This window comes from Microplitis mediator, chromosome 8 (genome assembly GCF_029852145.1).
Source record: "Microplitis mediator isolate UGA2020A chromosome 8, iyMicMedi2.1, whole genome shotgun sequence".
Taxonomy (NCBI): domain Eukaryota; kingdom Metazoa; phylum Arthropoda; class Insecta; order Hymenoptera; family Braconidae; genus Microplitis; species Microplitis mediator.
In genome coordinates this window covers 4134990-4154767 of record NC_079976.1, presented here as the reverse complement: position 1 = coordinate 4154767, position 19778 = coordinate 4134990, and the positions used below count along the sequence as shown (strand labels likewise).

Here is a 19778-nt window from a genome sequence, read left to right as displayed (position 1 = left end):
AAATTTTGAAGCTTGAAATAAAATAAAATAAAAAAATTGTTAACTACAAAAAACTGAATGTAACTATCATAATTCAACATAATTTTACTTAATATTTTTCAATTCAATTATTTAATATCCAAAAATTAATAATTGATGATTTTGTAGCAAAATTTTTTGACGTGAGCTATGATTCAATTTTTTTTTTTTGCATTTAATGAAACATTATAACATAAGGATAATATCGTGCAAGTGATAAAGAAAAGTATATAAATGGAATAACATTTCACATTCAGCATTTATAACTGGACAGTTTCTCTAACTACTATAAAAAATATTATTTACTATTGTTCGAACAATGACGATTCGTTACTTCGATTTTAATGAAATTAAAATCTGGGTTTTTCTATTAATTATTCAAATTAATACATCGGCAATAACATCAAAATTAGTTCCAATTCAGAAAAGTGATCCGACAGAATGGCGTGAAGATGGAGTGGAAGGTAGGTTTTTAAAAAAACTGTATTTATTTAATCATCCGATTAGGAGAAAATTGAGATAATTAACATTATTTTTTCCTAATTTTAAATTTCCGTAGATATTGACAGCAATTAATTACTGTTAATTTTAAATATTTATGTATGGTCATTATTAATATTTAATTTTTTTGTCTTTGAATACAGAAACAGACCGCATTTATATTTACTGCAGTATTATTAAATTATGAAGAAGCTATAGTAGATATTAAAATTAAAATTCACAAACAGTCTGATAGTCAATTCAATTTTCAACACGGAAAAAAGAGCAGTTGAAAAATTACAGTTTCTACAGTAAAAATAGGCCTTCCGGGCAAAAATCTTCAAACATTGAAGCTTAAACTGTAATTTTAAAAATTTGTCATAGTAATAAAATTAATACAATTTTAAGCAGCAAATTTCAAAGTTTAAATCGACAATGTCGAGTTTGAAACTGTAATATTTGTTATTTCTGTAAAATTTACTGATAAAAAATGTAATTTTTACAGTTTCAGACTCGGAGCGCTTTACTACTATACGAAACTGTAATTTTTTTAACTGCTCTTTCTTCCATGAAGTTGATGATTTTATGTCATTTTTATATATATGTAATTGTTTCCTCGTTATTTCGACTTGAATGAGGAAATGTTCCAATATTTTTTATTGTTATTATGTTCAAAAGACTCCGATGAATAAAAAACCGTTTTCATTTTACGAGCATAGACTAGTTAATTTTCAAAACAATATTTAACAGAAATGTTTATGTTAATTTTTTTAGCCAATTTTGCTCAATTCAATAGCTTGTACACGATACTTATCAATGAAGAAGAGTTGAACAGTGATAAATTTTGTTCTGGCAAATGTGATTCAATTGACTCACAAGGTGCAAAGAGTGCACAAAATTTATCTTATCCAAACCAATGTGTTGGATCACTTCGCCATTGCTGGTTAGAAAGAGTAAGTTAATAATATTTGTATCTACAATATTATTACCACAAGTAGGGGAGAGGGGGGCTGAGTAGGCCCCTTAAGGAAAATAACTATAATATCATTAAATTTTTTTACGTGTTTACTTCTTTTTAGACCCTTGATACTTATTTTAACTTCATTATGCTGCGTCCATTAAAATTGAAAAATCGAAAATTAGGGGTAAAGTGGGCCCTCCAAAAAATTCCGGATTTGATATTTTTTATTCTAACTTCAAAACGTAATTTTTCTATCTTTAACTGTCTTGATAACTTATATTTAATGAACAGTTTTTGTGGTCTATTTTAGCCCTCATTATATAAGAAATTTCGATAAGCTTATTATCTGTCCGAGTTTATTAGTGTATAGAAAATTTTAAGGGGCCCACTTTCCCCCATATTTTTTTGAGTTTTGAAAATTCTAAGGGGCCTACTTTGCTCCCAGAGACCCACTCTGCCCTCTCCTCCCCTAATGAATTATTATAATCAAACTATGCACAAATAAATAAGGAAACTGACAAACGGAAAAAAGCGAAAAAAGATTACGCCAAATCAACATACGTTGACTGTTCTGGTGTTGTTGAGAATAAGGGTTGTTTCCAACCATATAGCGCAAGTGAGCAAGAACATTATCACGATATACTATTTACTACTGGTAACATTTGCAAATGCTTATGTGAACGAGATGATATTTCAAATGCTAAAAACAAGCGTGGTAAATTACTTGATTCCATTTGTTTTGATCCCGTTTCAGTTGATAATGGATAGTGAGTTTTATTATTTAATTATTAGTTAGAACAAAAAATTCCCTTTATACAGTATAAATATTGTTTGATAGTGTTGCAACTGGCGCGAGATTTAGAAGACGCGGTAACGCCATACACCTTGAACTTCAACAAGGAGTATTATCACAAGGAAAAATTAATCCAGTAACTCTCAAGTGGAAGACTTCATGTCATTGTAATTTAAAAAAGAAAGTTATTACTAAATTCCGAAACGATGGTAATTACATTAGTTTAAAAATCATACTAGACGATCTTACTTTAACAGAGAATGCAGTTGTCACAGGCAAGCTTACAATTTTAGTTTTGATGGATAATAATTATATACCTGAAGATCGGAACGTTCTTCGCGCAACGAAAATGAATAATTTATATAATTTTACTGCTTACGGGGTAGTTGGGGGTGGCCTGAAATTTTCGGCTGACATACTAGCGCATGTACGAAACATTTCAAAACTCTAGATCCAGTAGATTTCTTACTTTACACTTTGTTTTTTGATTTTCGTTTCACGAAAAACGTTCCGAACTTCAGGTACATTAATAATTATTATATCAACAGTTTTAAATAATAAGATTGTTCATGTTATTAAACAGGTGTTACGTTAGGTGCTTCATTGCGCGGACGATACGTCGATGACGATGGTAATATTAATACAAATGAATCCGAAATTACACAAGAAAGTCAATGCCATGGAAGGTAATTGTATTGTTATTAGAATGTTGAATCCTTGAAATCATAACTTATTTTCTAAAAAATATAAATATTTATATACATTAGTGTAATTGTGATATTATAATAATTTTTTTTGTTAAAAATTTGTATCGTAGTCAGTGCTACAATTATTTTATCATTTCGTTTTAGTCCCATCGATTTGGTACATCGTGATCGAGATCTTCGGCCGTCCACAGCTTTAATAGGAAAAACTAATTACGAACGCAGTGAACCTTGCGATTATAAGATAATTTTTGGTGGAACTAAACAGAGTTCTGATAATATACAACATGTAGTTCCATTTGTCGATTTACAGGAGATTGTCACCGATCAAAATTCACCTAAACCTATTCACGGAATCAGCTGGTATTATCGCGGTTATCCTCGTTATGGAGGATATCTAGCTCTTAAGATTTTTACAAAAGAATAATAATTTTTGTATTAATATTTATCTCAACGGTAACGATGTTCCGCTAATCAACATGACTTGATGTATGAAAAATAGCATTATTTGCAAAATTCAAATTGGTAATTTTCCCAATTTACTGAATATTATAATAAAAATATTTTCAAATTATATTATCTAATTCATTTTCTTGACCTCAATTTTCTTCTCGATTATGCAGTTTTAAACCGACAATCGGGAAAGTTGCTAAGTAAATATACACGGAAAGATTAGAACCCGACTGGTTACTGTTCTGCACCGTACCGTACCGAGTCGGGTGCGGACCAGTAACCAGTCGAGTTTCAATATTTCCGTGTAATATAGATGAATTAAAAGACACGACGATCATATTGATATCAATTGTGTATTGTAAAAAAAAAAAAAAACAATCAAAGCTATTCATACACTGAGAAAAAAAAATACTATTTTCCAAACAAAAATTTCTTGGTTCAAGAAATCCGTTCAAAAAATTTATTTTATTATTATTAATTATCAATTTATTGAGAAAAGAGCATCAAATTTATTTTTGTTATTATATGAATTTGATATTATATTCTAAGTAAACAAAAGAATAGCTTTACTTGAATTAAATAAAAATTATTTCCTTCAATTCTACGAATTCTTGAGACAAAATTATATATTCTTGAAAATTATGAAGAATTTATGTTTTTGTCTCAAGTAAATGTTCTTGATAAAAGTATTTTTTTTCTCAGTGTATTGGAAACAATGGAAAATTTTGTAAAATATAAGTTAAAATAAAATTTAAATTTAATGAATCCTTGTGCACGTGTGTTTCTGTATTCTTATTCTGTAAATTTTTTTTTTTTTGATGATTTATTTTTATTTTAAACGAACAAAACGTTACAGATAATAAAAACTCGACAATGTTAAAGCAATAATATTTATCTCGAATTCATAAATTTTATCGTTTTTACGTATACCAAAAATGTCCACTAAATTTTTAAACTTGGAGAACACTCAAAAAAATTTAATAACTACATTTAAGTATCATGATATAACTTTATTTTCTGTGTTTATTTAAAGTCATCATTCCTAACTGGAACATCTCACCAACTATTAGAAAAAATAGTTTACTATTGTTCGAACAATAATGATCCATTACTTCAGTTTTAATGAAATTCGAATCTGGATTTCCCTATTAATTATTGAAATTAATCTATCATCAATATTACCAGTGTCATCAGAATTTGTTTCAATTCAAAAACGAGATCCAAATGAATTGGATAAAGGTATTGCATATTATTTTCTAAATCGACTCTATATTTGTTTTCAACTACAGTTAGAGATGAAGAGAAAAAAAAAACTTTTTTGAAAAGTCCAAAAGTGCACGCCTCAAATGCTCATATTATTATATAAAAGCTAACCTTTAAAACAAAATTAATTAAAAAAAAAAATAAATAATACACTAATGCAAAAAATTAAAGGAGCAGAAAAATTTTATAAATTTTTTAGTGATTTTTGGAAGGCTGTAACTTGTAACTTGGTGAAAAATAATCGTATCGAGATTTAAAAAAAGCATTTTATTGCTTGAAATCTCTAGTTTTGGTGCAATTTTTTCACAATTTTTTGAAAGCTCCGGTTATTACGAAAATATAAGAAATACCGCGAAACAAAAAATTTCTAAATATTGTTTTTTAACTTCCCGCTAAGAAAATTGTAAATTTTCAAAAATTCGGGAAGTTATTGGTTTCGGTCCGATTTACGAAAATCGAATTTCCATCAGATGTCGACGTTTCGAGGTCCTAGGAAGCTATCCTGACTAATTTCACGATGATGTCCGAGTGTATGTATGTGTGTAAATATTCATAACTCTTGAACGGATGAACCGATTTTGATCGTTGAGGTGTCATTCGACGCGGCTTGTTAATGTCTTGAGGCCGTAGAAATTTGAACTTAATCGGTAGGGTGCGTTCAGAGATATTTCAAAAATAAAATTTTTTTAAAAATGTTTTATTTGGATAACTTCCAATTTGCTCGATGGATTGATTCCAAAATCTAATCAGCTCTAAAACTCTATAAGCCGCGTCGAATGCCACCTCAACCATCAAAATCGGTTTATTCGTTCAAGAGAAACCGTTGACGAAAGAATTCAAAAAAAATTTTTTCCTTGGTTTTTTTGAAATTTCTCAAAAACGGCTAAATAAATCAATTTCAAAATTCGACCAGCTTTAGAACTTGATAAAACGCGTCGATTGCCACCTCAACCATCAAAATCGGTTAATTCGTTCGCGAGATATCGTGGAAGAAAGAAATGCTAAAAAATGGTTTTTTACAAAACAATGGCATACAAAAGTATTTGCGAGCTCGAAGAGCTCGAAAATATATTCACAATAATGTTTTCGAGCTCAGCGAGCTCGAAAACAGCGGGAAGTTTTGGGGCTGGCCCGCAGGGTCAACTGACAGACCGATTTTTTTTTTTTCCGAAGAGCCCACGGACCGTGGAAAAATTCTTTCAACTAAACGAATGCATAGCTCGTTTAGCAAATTTATTGAGCTTTAATTTGGCTTTTTTTTTAACCTCGTAGGACGATTTGGCGCAGAGATATTAGCCTTCAAACAAAAAATGATCCTTTTGGCTTTGATCCTCGATATTTCAGGTACTAATTGAAAAGAGTACACAATCAACTAATCCTTCGGGTTATTGAAATGACTTTATGCGAGCATTTTGCAAAACGGTGGTTCTTTGACAGTAATGCCCACATAAATGCTTCGCATTTGAGGCGTGCAAAAAAAACTAGCTTCCTAAATATCAGTTTTGTAAATAACCTTTTTTCCGTTTTTATTTTTTAAACTCATTCGAAGATTCCTACGCGTATTTCAATAGTCTTTACGCATTCCGAACCAACGAAGAAGGTTTAAATAGGGATTTCAATTGTTCTGGTCGTTGTGATTTGCTCGATGATGAGTTTATTTATAATTATGACAGTAGATGTGATGGAATTGTTCATGAGTGCTGGCTTATGCAAGTAAAATAATTAAAATTAAACAAAATAATAGAAGTGAACGATAAAAAAGATATTTTAACCATAGGTTGTCATATTAAAATATAATTTATTCATTTAGCATACTCAAGAACGATTAGATGCAGTAGAAAATTACAAACAGGTACGTAGTAAGAATGCTGGTGTATTAAACGATCCGATAGGGGGAGATTCTTTTTTTGTTAATGCAGCTCGTAGAAATTTGGAGGAAGCAAGATGGTTAGTGGATCATACTGGAAACGATTGTGGATGTTTATGTGAACGTAAATCTAATTCATATCATAATTTTCATGGTCCATTACTCGACTCAATTTGTTTTGATCATGTCGAAGTGGATAACGGATAGTAAGTCAATACTATATTTATGATCAAATAACTTATCTATAAATTACCTAAAAGTGGATAAAGAAGGCTGATAAATATGCATAAATTTAATAAGACCCTTTATTGAAATCAATCTAACTCTTTTTAAGTATTTCTTAACAAAAAGGAATGCGAAAGAAGCTATGATATCACTCACTAATTTCCACCTGAATCAATGACTAACATTTTGTTTTTTTAATTTAAATTATAATTCAACTTGCGATTAGATGGTCCACATCGTCTATTTTTAAATTTATACAGCGAAATTCACGCAAGAAATATAGTTACGAATGAAGAGACATGTTAATTTCTAGCGCCAAATATGCATCTCTATAAAACAAAAAGCTTGATTACAGATGTGATATACGTATTATCAAAACGATGCATAAATACGTGATATCAGAAACTAATTCTCGATCATTTAAGACGAAAATATAAATATGTCAGACGAAGTATATCAATCGAAACCCATTCGCAGTAACGTTTGTGAATCGTTTTTAACACAAGATTGTAAAAATTTTATAATAAGTTTCAGCGTTTCAAACCGATCGTTAAGCTTTTAAAATACAAAACTATTTTAAAGTTTGCACATCGGTTGCCGTAATTCGAAATTGCCAATCATAATCAGAACAGAATTCTGATGAACTCGATCACCAATTTTTTCGCCTCTATATTGATTAAAAATGGATATATAAAATACTATTTTTATAGTGTGGCAACAGGGGTCAGATTTAAAAGATATGAGAACAGAATACATCTTGAACTTCAACAAGGAATACTAGCAAACGGACAAATTGATCCAGGTACCGTAACATGGAAAAAATCGAGTAAATGTAATAATGCGAAACCAGTAGTCTATGGCTTCAAAAATAGTTCTTACGAAGGCTTAAAATTTGTATTGGAAGATATGATTCTTCCACAGAAACAAGTCGTTACTGGTGAGTTATAAGAAATGCAATAACTTTGATAATTATACATAGATACTAATACTTATTGTCGAAAAGTAATTTGTTAAATGTTTTCGTGTAGGCGTAGAAGTTGGGAATAAATTACTAGGACAATACATAACTGATGATGGTAATTTGGATAATATGAAAATAATTGTTCCAACTCAATGTTATGAAAGGTAATTAATAGTTATTGGCGTAACTAGTAGGGTAAGTGATTCATAATGTGTCAGCGCGATGCGTTTAACACGAGTCGCAGGTGCGCAGGCACGAGCAAAGCGAGTACAAACTGCGCACCGGAGACGAGTGCTAAACACATCGCGGGTGACGGATTATGAATCACTTACCCCACATGTTGCGCCCATAATTTTATTCAACTCATATGCGCTATTCACGTTTTATTAATCACCTAAAAAGCGAAGTCTCAATAGCTGTTTAGTGACATGGTGAAAAAAATCATTCGGCATCACAATTTTGGCTACTCAATGGGTAACAACAGGGAATTGTCATTACCCCATATTCAGTAAGAGCTCGAAAGATAGTTACGTTTATTTTCATTACGTTACAATGGCCGGGATAGTAGACATCTTTATTGCGTTTTGACAAATAATTTTTCACCAGTCGGTAAACGGCCATTTAGGGTTTGCATTTTAGGCGTGATAAAACGTGAATAGCGCGCATGAGTTGAATAAATATATTTACTGTTGAATAAAGCCAAAAGGATTTATTCTGGTAGAACTATTGATAACTAAAATTACTAAGGACGTTAGTTCAAAATTAGTAGTTTAAAGTGTTATATAGTATGAATATTGTCAACTAAGATGCATTTATTTCCAGAACTCGCGATTTGGTGCATGGTTACTCCCGACTTCTGCCCCCTATAAATTTTCTCGGAAAACATTTTACATCTAGTTCATCATGCAAAGATCATTTGTTATTTGGTGGAACATCATATGATTCTGATTTCATTCAACATATTGTTCCGTATATTGATTTACAAGAAATAGTTACTGATCCACCTGAACCGATTCACGGAATCGGTTGGTACTACAGAGGTTATCCTGAATCCGGAGGATTTTTGGCTTTGAGAATTTGGAAATGAGAATAATTAATCATTGCTCAACTTACATTGAACAATAAATTTTGATGTTAAATAATGATGAATACCTGTTATAGTTTCTAAGTCAATAAAATATTGTCAGATATAGTCAGAATAATTATTTATGATTTCTAAACGTAGACAACTCGATTTTTAAAAGTTATACTGATATTACTAGCGAGACATTTTTTAAAAAGCATTAAAATTTTACAGTCGGAAGTTTCCAAGCAAATATAATATAGATGAACTAAAAGATACAGCAATCATATTGTTGTGAATTGTGTATTGTAGAAAAAATCAAACCTACTCGTTTTTGGGACAATAGAAAATTTCGTAAAAATGAAGTGTAAAATTAATTCGACTTTCTTCACCCTATTTTTAAAAAAAAATTTTCAAATGAAAACTCGTGTGTTCCTGTATTGTTATCTTAATCCATTTTTTTTGATTTTTTATTTCAGTCTTGACTTATTTTTATTTTAAATGAACAAATCATGATAGATGTTGAAAACTTGACAAGGTTGAAGTAATAATATTTATCAAAAATTGATACACGTAATCATTTCCACGAATACGAAAAATTTAAACTAAATTTTTGAATTTGAAATAAAAAAAAAATTGTTAATTTCAAATCATAGCAATTAGCCATCATAATTCAACAAACTGTAAAAAATTCGCGGAGTGAATGCGGATTGAATGAATTTTTAATTATTCACTCCCCTCGGAGTGAAATACACTCCGGAGCGGAGTTTTGAAAATATTATTAATAAAATATAACTCCACATAATAAAATCGAAGTAAAAATTCGCGTACTACATTATTGATCAGCTGATATGCACACACATACATATTTAGGCACACACGCGCACTCGCAAACACACGCACGCACAAATTTGCACACACGCACACATTTGCACACAAGCACACATTTGCCCACACGCACGCATTTGCCCACACGTACAAATTTGCACACACGCACACAAACACCTGAACGCACCCAAACACACACACACACATTGTTTAGCAGTTTAATATAAATTAGTATAAATTTATTTAGGTATTAAAACTCCGGACCGGAGTGAATTGGGAGTGAAATAAAATCCGCGTCACTCCGAGATCACTCAGCTAAAAAAAAACTCCCAATTCACTCCGCATGCGGAGTGATTTTTTTCAAAACTCCGGAACTCCGAGTGGCGGAGTGAATCTGGAGTGAATTCGGATTTTATTTCACTCCCAATTCACTCCGGATTTTTTACAGTGTAATTAAACCTTATATTTATCAATGCGATTAGTCAATAACCAAGAATTAATGATTGATGACTTGGTAATATTTTATTTGACGTTAGCTATGAATCGAATTTTTTTATATTTAATGAAACCACGTATCATAAAGAAGATATAATGCAACTGATAACGAAACATAAAATTAGGAATTTGAAATGGTCACATTTATATTTGGATTGATATTTATTAATTACTACATATATTTTTTCATGTACTAAGGTCAACTATAAAATTAATGTGATGTTTTTGATCATAAAGACTCTGAGGCATCATTAAAGTAATTAATTATTTTTAATGATGTGATAGAATAAAACTATAAAACCTATTAACCGTCGATCGACATTTTTAGAGCTTACGCGACGTTCAGCTGAGCACGTTCGATTTATTTACTGTTGAACAATAAATTTTATTTCCAAAATTATTTTTCTTCATTACTAAAAAATATTAAAATGAATTATTTCTATACATCCAGCATTACAATATGGATGCTTATAGCTATTGTAAACGTTTCATCGGTAACATCAATATTAGTACCAATTCAGAACGAAGATCCAACAGAATGGCGTGAACATGGAGCGGAAGGTAGATTTTTAAAAATATATTGCATTTATTTAATTTTTTAAAAATTATTTTTCTGTAACAATTTCCTAATTTCAAATGTCCGTAGTTAGTGGTAGTAATTAATTACCGATAATTTTAAGTAATTATTTGTAATCATTATTGATATAATATTGACGTATATGTTAGACTTTGGATAATTAGAATTTTTTATCGTGACTTGGACACGTAGGCAACGTAGACACGTAGACATCTGAGACAGATTTAAAAAAATCAAACTGATATCGATGACTCGACTTGCCATATTTGAATTTTTTTCAGGCGATTTCCTTATTTTAAATTTACGTAAATATTGGTAATAACTGATCACGATTAATTTCAAATATTTATTTTTAGCTATTAACGATGTGGGTATTTTTTAATTTTCGATTCCTAAAACAAACTGTATACATATTTTTTTTTTTCTACTGGAGTATTTTCAAAAAATTATGCCCCGGTCAGTTCTAATGATTATTAAAAATTCAAAATAAAATCAAACGATATAATAGCGTCTAGCGTGAATTATAAATCTTTAGTATTATTAAATATCTGATCCTGTTTGAGTTATTGCTAATAATTATTTTTTGAATTTTATTTTATAAAAAAAAAATTTATTTATCGACAAAAATAATTATTTGATGACAATTTATTTTATATTTAATTATTCTGTCGTAATTCCAATTTGAATTAAAAAATGTCTTAATATTTTTGATAATTTTCAAATTTAAACGGAAAAAAATGAACTATATAAATTGAGAATGACAAATAATATAATGATAAAGTGATCAATAAATACTATCATTCTAAATAGTAATTTTTCATTTATGATTAAAACGTGAATAATTACAGGATAAGTATGAAAATTTATTGTCTATGAAAGAAAAATCACTATTTGAACTTTAACCCTTTCCCGGTTGACCTTAAGTCCCTACTCTCAATTTGAATCGTACGTCTTCATCTTAAAGCGAGAGAGCGCTAGCCTGTTGAGAAGAGAAGGGGCAGAAAAAATAGTAGAAGGGGGCGCATGCATGTACTACAACTAAACTATTACTCACACGATTAAACTGTTACTCACACATCCTTAACAACGAACTTTGATTGGCGCTACCCCCGAAGAGCTCACACCGATTCATTTCGACACACACTTTCGGGAAAGGGTTAAAAATCGTAACTGATACTTAAAAAATTTACGACACGTGTTATAAAATTTATTATTTGGAATATTAAAATTCCCCATACTGACACCCGGGTTCCGGTTAATAATTTCAACCACAAATTTTTAAAGTTTATTTTTTGGCGTGTAGATCTTAATAAAAAAAAGAGTTTTGAATTTATAAGTATAAATTAGTTAATTTTTAAAATGATATTGAACATAACTATTCATGTTAATTTTTTTAGCCAACTATGCTCAATTTAATAGCATACACGCAATAACTATCAATGAAACACTGTTGCGCAGAGATGGCTATTGTTCGGGCAAATGTGATTCATTTGATACAACAGGTATGAAGAGGGCACAAAATTTATCTTATCCAAACCAATGTGCTGGATCACTTCGCTCTTGCTGGCTTGGAAGTGTAAGTTAATATCCACAATAACATTATTATTATTAATTACTCAAATAATTAATTATTATAATCGAACTATGAACAAATAAATAAGGAATCTGAGGAACGTAAAAAAGCGCAAAGGGATTACGACTGGGCAATCGACGTTGACTGTAGTGGCATACGTGAAACTGGGAGTTGTAGCGTTGCAAGTAGTCAAGAAGAACAAGATCATTATCGCGATATACTAGTTATCACTGGTAACATTTGCAAATGCTTATGTGAACGAGATGATACTACCCATTCCACACCTGAGCGTGGTGATTTACTTGATTCAATTTGTTTTGATCCCGTTTCAGTTGAAGATGGATAGTGAGTTTTGTTATTTAATTATTAGTTATTGGAATAAAAAATTAACTTTATACATTAAAAATATTTTTTGAAGTGTTGCAACTGGCGCGAGATTCAAAAGACACGGTAATGTAATGTACCTTGAACTTCAAGAAGGAATATTAGCACAAGGAAAAATTGAGTCATCAACTCTCAAGTGGACAACTTCAAATAATTGTGCTTTAAAACACAAAGTTATCGATAATTTCCGAAACGATGGTCATTACGATGGTTTAGAAATCATACTAAACGATCTTACTTTAACAGAGAATGCAGTTGTCACAGGTAAGTTTTCAATTCTAGTTTTTATGAATAATATTTATAGTACTAACAGTTTCAAACAATAAGATTGTTTGTTATTAAACAGGTGTTGCGTTAGGTGATTCATTGCGCGGACGATACGTCGATGACGATGGTAATATTAATAAAACTGGACCAGAAATTTTGAAAAAAAGTCAATGCAATGGAAGGTAAATATATTATTATTTGAATGTTAACTCTCTGATATATTAACTTATTTCAAAAATGTATATATATGTTTTTGTAATTGTACTATTAATTTTTTCTTATTTAAATTTGTGTCGTAGTCAATGCTACAACTAATTGATCAACTAATTTATTATTTTGTTCAGTGCTAACGACAGGGTGCATAGTTTTTGGGATCTTCTGCCGTCTACAGCTTTATTAATGGAAAAAAATTCTGAACGCAGTGAACCATGCAATTCCAAGATAGTATTCGGTGGAACTAAAGAGAGTTCTGACAATATACAACACGTTGTTCCATTTGTTGATTTACAGGAGGTCGTCACCGATCAAAATTCACCTAAACCTATTCACGGAATCGGTTGGTATTATCGTGGTTACCCGAATTTCGGAGGATTCCTGGCTCTCAAGCTTTTGGTAAAAGAACAATAATTTCTTTTATCACTACTTATTTCAACGGTAACGACGTTCCGCCAATCAATATGATTTGATGTATACAAAATAGCATTATTTGCAAAATTAAAATTGGTAATTTTCCCAGTTTACTGAAAATTGTAGTAAAAATATATTCAAATCGCATTGTTTTGTTCATTTTTTGACCTAACTTTTCTTCCCGATTAGGCAGTTTTCAGTCGTCTATTTGAAAATTAAGATTTTGAATCAAATAGTAGTATTCGATTACACAAGAATAATTTTTGGGTTATAAATATTACTGTGTATATTAATTTACAAGAAATAATTACTGGTTTGCCTGAAACAATCTACGGTATCGGTTGATATGTTCGAGATTATCGAACTTATGAAGAATTTCTGGTTTTGAAAAATTGGAAATGGGAATTATCATTTAATGTTCAATATAACAAATAATATATTGATGCAGAATAAAATATAATCACATATAAAAATTTCATCAACTATTAACTATATTTCGATTCTAACCCCTGTCATTTGGTGGAATATCATATGATTCTGATTCCATTCAACATATTGTTCCGTATATTGATTTACAAGAAATAGTTACTGATCCACCTGAACCGATTCGCGGAATCAATTGGTACTACAGAGGCTGTTCTGAATCTGGAGGATTTTTGGCTTTGAGAATTTGGAAATGAGAGTAATTAATCGTTGCTTAACTTACATTGAAAAATAAATGTTGATGTTAAATAATTATAAATACCTGTTATGGTTTCGAAGTCAATAAAATATTATCAGATATAGTTAGAATAATTTTTTATAACTTCGAAACGTAGACAACTCGATTTTTAAAAGTTATGCTGATATTACTAGCAAGACATTTTTTTCAAAAGCATTAAAATTTCACAGTCGAAAGTGACCAAGCAAATATAATATAAATAAATTAAAAGACACAACAATCATATTGTTGTGAATTGTGTATTGTAGAAAAAATAAAATCTATTCGTTTTTGGAACAATAGAAAATTTCGTAAAAATAAAACATTAAATTAATTCGACTTTTTTCATCCTATTTTAAAAAAAAAAATTTCAAATGAAAACTCGTGTGTTCCTGTATTGTTATCTTAATACATTTTTATTTTTTTTTTTTTTCAGTCGTGACTTATTTTTATTTTAAATGAACAAGTCATGATAGATAATGGAAACTCGACAAGGTTAGAGTATTAATATTTATCAAAAATTGATGCCCGTAATCATTTCCACGTGTACAAAAAATTTGCACTAAATTTTTGTACTTGAAAAAAAATAAAAAAAAAAAAATGGTTAATTTTAGATTACAGCAATTCACCATCATACAATCGATCTGTGTTATGAGTCCGTCGACTCATATTTCTCTTGAAGACATTCCCCCTCCATGAAATAAAAAAAAATTCATTTTAAGATTTTGAAATGGTGACATTTATATTTGGATCCATATCTATGATTGAATGCATGTATTTTATCATGTAACAACATCAGCTACAAAATATCAAATATTTGAACATAATGACTTTGAAGTGTGTCATTAGTGTAAAAGATTATTTTTTAAGATGCAATAAAATAAAATTATAAAAGCTATTGACTGTCCATCGATATTATTAAAGCTCACTCAACGTTCAACTGAGCACGGTAGATTCAATTGCTCTTCGACAATATATTTTATTTTTAAAATTCTTTTTCATTACTATATAAAAAAATAATAAAATGAATTATTTATATAGATCCAGTATAACAATATGGATGTTTATAGTTATTATAAAACAAAATGTGTCATCGGTAACATCAAAATTAGTTCCAATACAGAAAGGTGATCCCAGAGAATGGAGTGAAAATGGAGCGGAAGGTAGTTTTATAAAAATATGTTATATCTATTTAATCTTTCAATTAGAAGAATGCTCTAAAATTAGTGAAAATTCCCTATTCGAAATTTCTTTCAAACGATGTTCTGATTTTTAATTTCCGTAGATATTGGTAATAATTGATTACCCTTTATTTTGAACATTTGTTTCCAGCGATTAATGATGTGATCATTTTTCTGTTTTCGATTTGTAAAAAAATCCGTATAAATCTTTACTCTCATGATTATTTGATATTTGAAATAAATTCAAAAGATACGATTGCATCTGGCATTAAATACGAATCACTAGTTGAATTAAATTTTTTATTCTATGTGAATTATTGTTAATAATTATTTTGTAATAACTTATAATATTTTCTTTTCAATTTTATTTTTTAAAAACAAAATTTATTTATTCTTAAATTGTGGTTAAACTAATGCAGTTATAAAAAACAAAATCTTATAAACAATTTAATAGTTGATTAAATTCTAAAAACAAAATGATTTTATCATTTTTTTATTTTTTGTCCATATTTAGTTATTTTATTATAGTAATTCTAATTTGAAGTAAGAAATATTTTAATATTTTTTATAGTTTCTAAGGTCAGAAGATTCCAATAAAAAAAATCCGTCTATCGGTTAACCCTGCGGGCCAGCCCTGAAGCTTCCCGCTATTTTCGAGGTCAAGGAGCTCGAAAACATTGTTGTGAATACATTTTCGAGCTCGAAAATACGTTTGTATGCCGTTGTTTTCGAAAAAAACCGTTTCTAGCCATTTTTTCTCCAACAATATCTCTCAATCGAATTGACCGATTGAGACGGTTAAGGTGGCAATCGACGCATTTTATTCAGTTCTAGAGTTAATCAAATTTTGAAATTGATAGGAGGAGTCCCTTCGAAGATAATCGAAGAAAACCGTTTTTCACCATTTCTTTCTCGATCGATTTCTCTCGAACGAATAAACCGATTGAGATGGCTGGGGCGGCAATCGAAAAATTTGAAAAAAACTGAAAAAAAATTTTTTTTTGTATTCCTACTATATCTTAGAGTCCTTTTGATCGATCGATTTGAAATTTTCAGTACACACACACACGCACACATACAAACACTCGGACATCCTTCTGAAAATAGTCAGAATAGCTTCCTAGGACCTCAGAACGTCGACATCTGATGAAAACTCGATTTTCGAAAATCAGGATAAAACCAATAACTTCCCGAATTTTTGAAAATTTCCAATTTTCTCAGCGGGAAGTTAAAAAAAAACGTTTTCATTTTATGAGTATAGAATAATTATGTTTTCAAAGAATATGTGACCGAAATATTTTCGTTAATTTTTTTAGCCAATTTTGCGCAATTCAATAACTTGTATGCAATAAGTATCAATGAAGAGTTGTTGCGCCGTGATAAATATTGTTCTGGCAGATGTGATTCAATTGACGAACTAGGTGAACATATGGGACAAACTTTACCTTATCCAAACCAATGTGCTGGATATCTTCGCCATTGCTGGTTAGAAAGAGTAAGTTGAAGCATTTATCTAAAATATTATTGACACAAGTAATAAATTATTATAATCAAACTATGCACAAATGAATAAGGAAACTGAACGACGAAAAGAAGCGAAAAGTGATTACGATAACTTAGCAGCCGTTGAGTGTAGTAGTATTGATGGTTACGCTTGTCTCGAAACAGATAGCGCAAGTGAGGAAGAACGTTTGAAAAATATACTACAACACACTGGTAATATTTGCAAGTGCTTATGTCAACGAAACGATATTTCAAATCCTGGAAACGAGCGTGGTAAATTACTTGATTCCATTTGTTTTGATCCCGTTTCAGTTGATGATGGATAGTGAGTTTTATTGTTTAATTATTAGTTAGAACAAAAAATTCACTTTATACATTAACAATATTGTTTGATAGTGTTGCAACTGGCGCTGGATTTAAAAGAGTCGGTTACGTAATGTTCCTTAGTCTCCAACAAGGAATATTATCAGAAGGACGAATTGATCCAACAACTCTTAAGTGGACGACTTCGGATAATTGTTACTCACAAAAAAAAATTATTGGCGATTTCCGATACGATGGTAGCTACAATAGTTTAGAAATCACACTAGAAGATCTTACTTTAACAGAGAATGCAGTAGTCACAAGTAAGTCTTCAATTTTAGATGATATGAAAAATAATTATTTTGTTAACAGTTTCAAATAATTAGATTACTTATGTTATCAAACAGGTGTTACGTTAGGCGATTCATTGCGCGGACGATACGTCGATGACGATGGTAATATTAATAAAAATGAATCCGAAATTACACAAAAAAGTCAATGCCATGGAAGGTAATTACAGTTTTATTCAAATGTTGAACTTTTCAAATGATAACTTATTTTTAAAAAATATCAATATTTATACATCGCGTCACCAATCCCAAAAGGGCGTTTAATTTTTTTTTCATCGCCAATGCTTTTGTAAAGTTATTTTATAGCTACAAATGGAAAAAAAAATTGTATTGCCAAAAAGGCATATGGCCTAATTTATACGCTCTTTTGGTTTTGAACTAAGTGTCTAAGCCAAAGGGACGTATAAAAATATGTCTTTTTGGAATTAGTAACGCGATATATTAGTCTAACTGTGATATTAAAAAATTTTTTCTTGTTGAAAAATTGTGACGTAGTAAATGCTACGATTATTTATTATTTCGTTTTAGTCCCATCGATTTGGTACATCGTGATCCAGATCTTCGGCCGTCCACAGCTTTAGTAGGAAATAATTCCGAACGCAGTGAACCATGCAATTCCAAGATAGTATTCGGTGGAACTAACGAGAGTTCTGACAATATACAACACGTTGTTCCGTATGTTGATTTACAGGAGGTCGTCGCCGATCAAAATTCACCTCAACCAATTCACGGAATCGGTTGGTATTATCGCGGTTATCCTGGTTATGGAGGATATCTGGCTCTTAAAATTTTCACCAAAGAATAACAACTTTTAATTAACATTTATTTTAACGGTAACGATGTTCCGCTAATTAAAATGATTTGATGTATGAGAAATAGCAATATTTGCCAAATTGAAATTGGTGATTTCCCCAATTTACTGGAAAATGTAATAAAAATATTTTCAAATCGCATTATTTTGTTCATTATTTGACGTAATTTTTCTCCCCGATTAGACAGTTTTCAGTCGTCTATTTGAAAATTAAGATTTTGAATCAAATGTTAGTATTCGATTACACAAGAATAATTTTTGGGTTATAATTATTACTGTGTATATTAATTTACAAGAAATAATTACTGGTTTGCCTGAACCAATCTACGGTATCGGTTGATATGTTCGAGATTATCGAACTTATGAAGAATTACTGGCTTTGAAAAATTGGAAATGGGCATAATCATTTAATGTTCAATAGAACAAGTAATATATTGATGCAGAATAAAATATAATCACATATAAAAATTTCATCAACTATTAACTATATTACGATTCTACCCCCTGTCATTTGGTGGAATATCATAGGATTCTGATTCCATTCAACATATTATTCCGTATATTGATTTACAAGAAATAGTTACTGATCCACCTGAACCGATTCGCGGAATCAATTGGTACTACAGAACTTATCCTGAATCTGGAGGAATTTTGGCTTTGAGAATTTAGAAATGAGAATAATTAATCATTGCTCAACTTACATTGCACAATAAATGTTGATGTTAAATAATTATAAATATCTGTTATGGTTTCAGTCAATAAAATATGGTCAGATATAGTTAGAATAATTTTTTATGTCTTCAAAACGTAGACATCTACGAACTCGATTTTTAAAAGTTATACTGATATTACTAGCAAGACATTTTTTTCAAAAGCATAAAAATTTCACAGCCGAAAGTTACCAAGCAAATATAATATAAATTAATTAAAAGACACAACAATCATATTGTTGTGAATTGTGTATTGTAGAAAAAATCAAACCTATTTATTTTTGGGACAATAGAAAACTTCGTAAAAGTAAAATATAAAATAAAATGAATCCTTGTGTATGTGTGTTTCTGTAAATGTTTTATATTCTGATTATTCATTTTTATCTCTAATGAATAAAACGTGATAAATAATAAAAACTCGACAAGGTTAAACCAATAATATTTATCTGAAATTCATAAATTTTATCGTTTTTATGTATACCAAAAATTTCCATTAAATTTATAAACTTTGAATACAATAAAAAAAATCTGTCTATGGGTCGACCCTGAGGGCCCCAAATCTTCCCGCTGTTTCGAGCTCCTTAAGCTCGAAAATACTTTTGTAGGCCATTGTTTTCGAAAAAAAAATGTTTTTTACCATTTATTTCTTTACCGAGATCTCTCTAACGAATTAACTGATTG

General features: G+C 30.0%; 4 protein-coding genes across 4 annotated transcripts; all 4 read left to right on the top strand.

Annotated features, from left to right (window-relative positions):
- The first annotated feature begins 79 nt into the window (after positions 1-79).
- LOC130673677 (uncharacterized) lies at positions 80-3485 on the top strand. The gene is made up of 6 exons (XM_057478798.1): positions 80-482; positions 1273-1451; positions 1970-2226; positions 2298-2527; positions 2836-2938; positions 3104-3485. The coding sequence occupies exons 1-6, from the start codon at positions 338-340 to the stop codon at positions 3381-3383; spliced, it is 1194 nt and encodes a 397-aa protein (XP_057334781.1). The 5' UTR covers positions 80-337; the 3' UTR covers positions 3384-3485.
- A 969-nt stretch (positions 3486-4454) lies between these two features.
- Positions 4455-8907, top strand: LOC130673676 (uncharacterized). Its single transcript, XM_057478797.1, has 6 exons — positions 4455-4648; positions 6222-6385; positions 6483-6745; positions 7475-7701; positions 7793-7889; positions 8548-8907. The coding sequence occupies exons 1-6, from the start codon at positions 4510-4512 to the stop codon at positions 8810-8812; spliced, it is 1155 nt and encodes a 384-aa protein (XP_057334780.1). The 5' UTR covers positions 4455-4509; the 3' UTR covers positions 8813-8907.
- Positions 8908-10532: 1625 nt separating this feature from the next.
- LOC130673675 (uncharacterized) lies at positions 10533-13576 on the top strand. Its single transcript, XM_057478796.1, has 6 exons — positions 10533-10672; positions 12086-12264; positions 12350-12606; positions 12680-12909; positions 12992-13094; positions 13257-13576. The coding sequence occupies exons 1-6, from the start codon at positions 10540-10542 to the stop codon at positions 13537-13539; spliced, it is 1185 nt and encodes a 394-aa protein (XP_057334779.1). The 5' UTR covers positions 10533-10539; the 3' UTR covers positions 13540-13576.
- Positions 13577-15172: 1596 nt separating this feature from the next.
- On the top strand, positions 15173-18534 carry LOC130673673 (uncharacterized). The gene is made up of 6 exons (XM_057478795.1): positions 15173-15402; positions 16737-16915; positions 16995-17248; positions 17320-17549; positions 17634-17736; positions 18105-18534. The coding sequence occupies exons 1-6, from the start codon at positions 15264-15266 to the stop codon at positions 18379-18381; spliced, it is 1182 nt and encodes a 393-aa protein (XP_057334778.1). The 5' UTR covers positions 15173-15263; the 3' UTR covers positions 18382-18534.
- The last annotated feature ends 1244 nt before the right edge of the window (positions 18535-19778 follow it).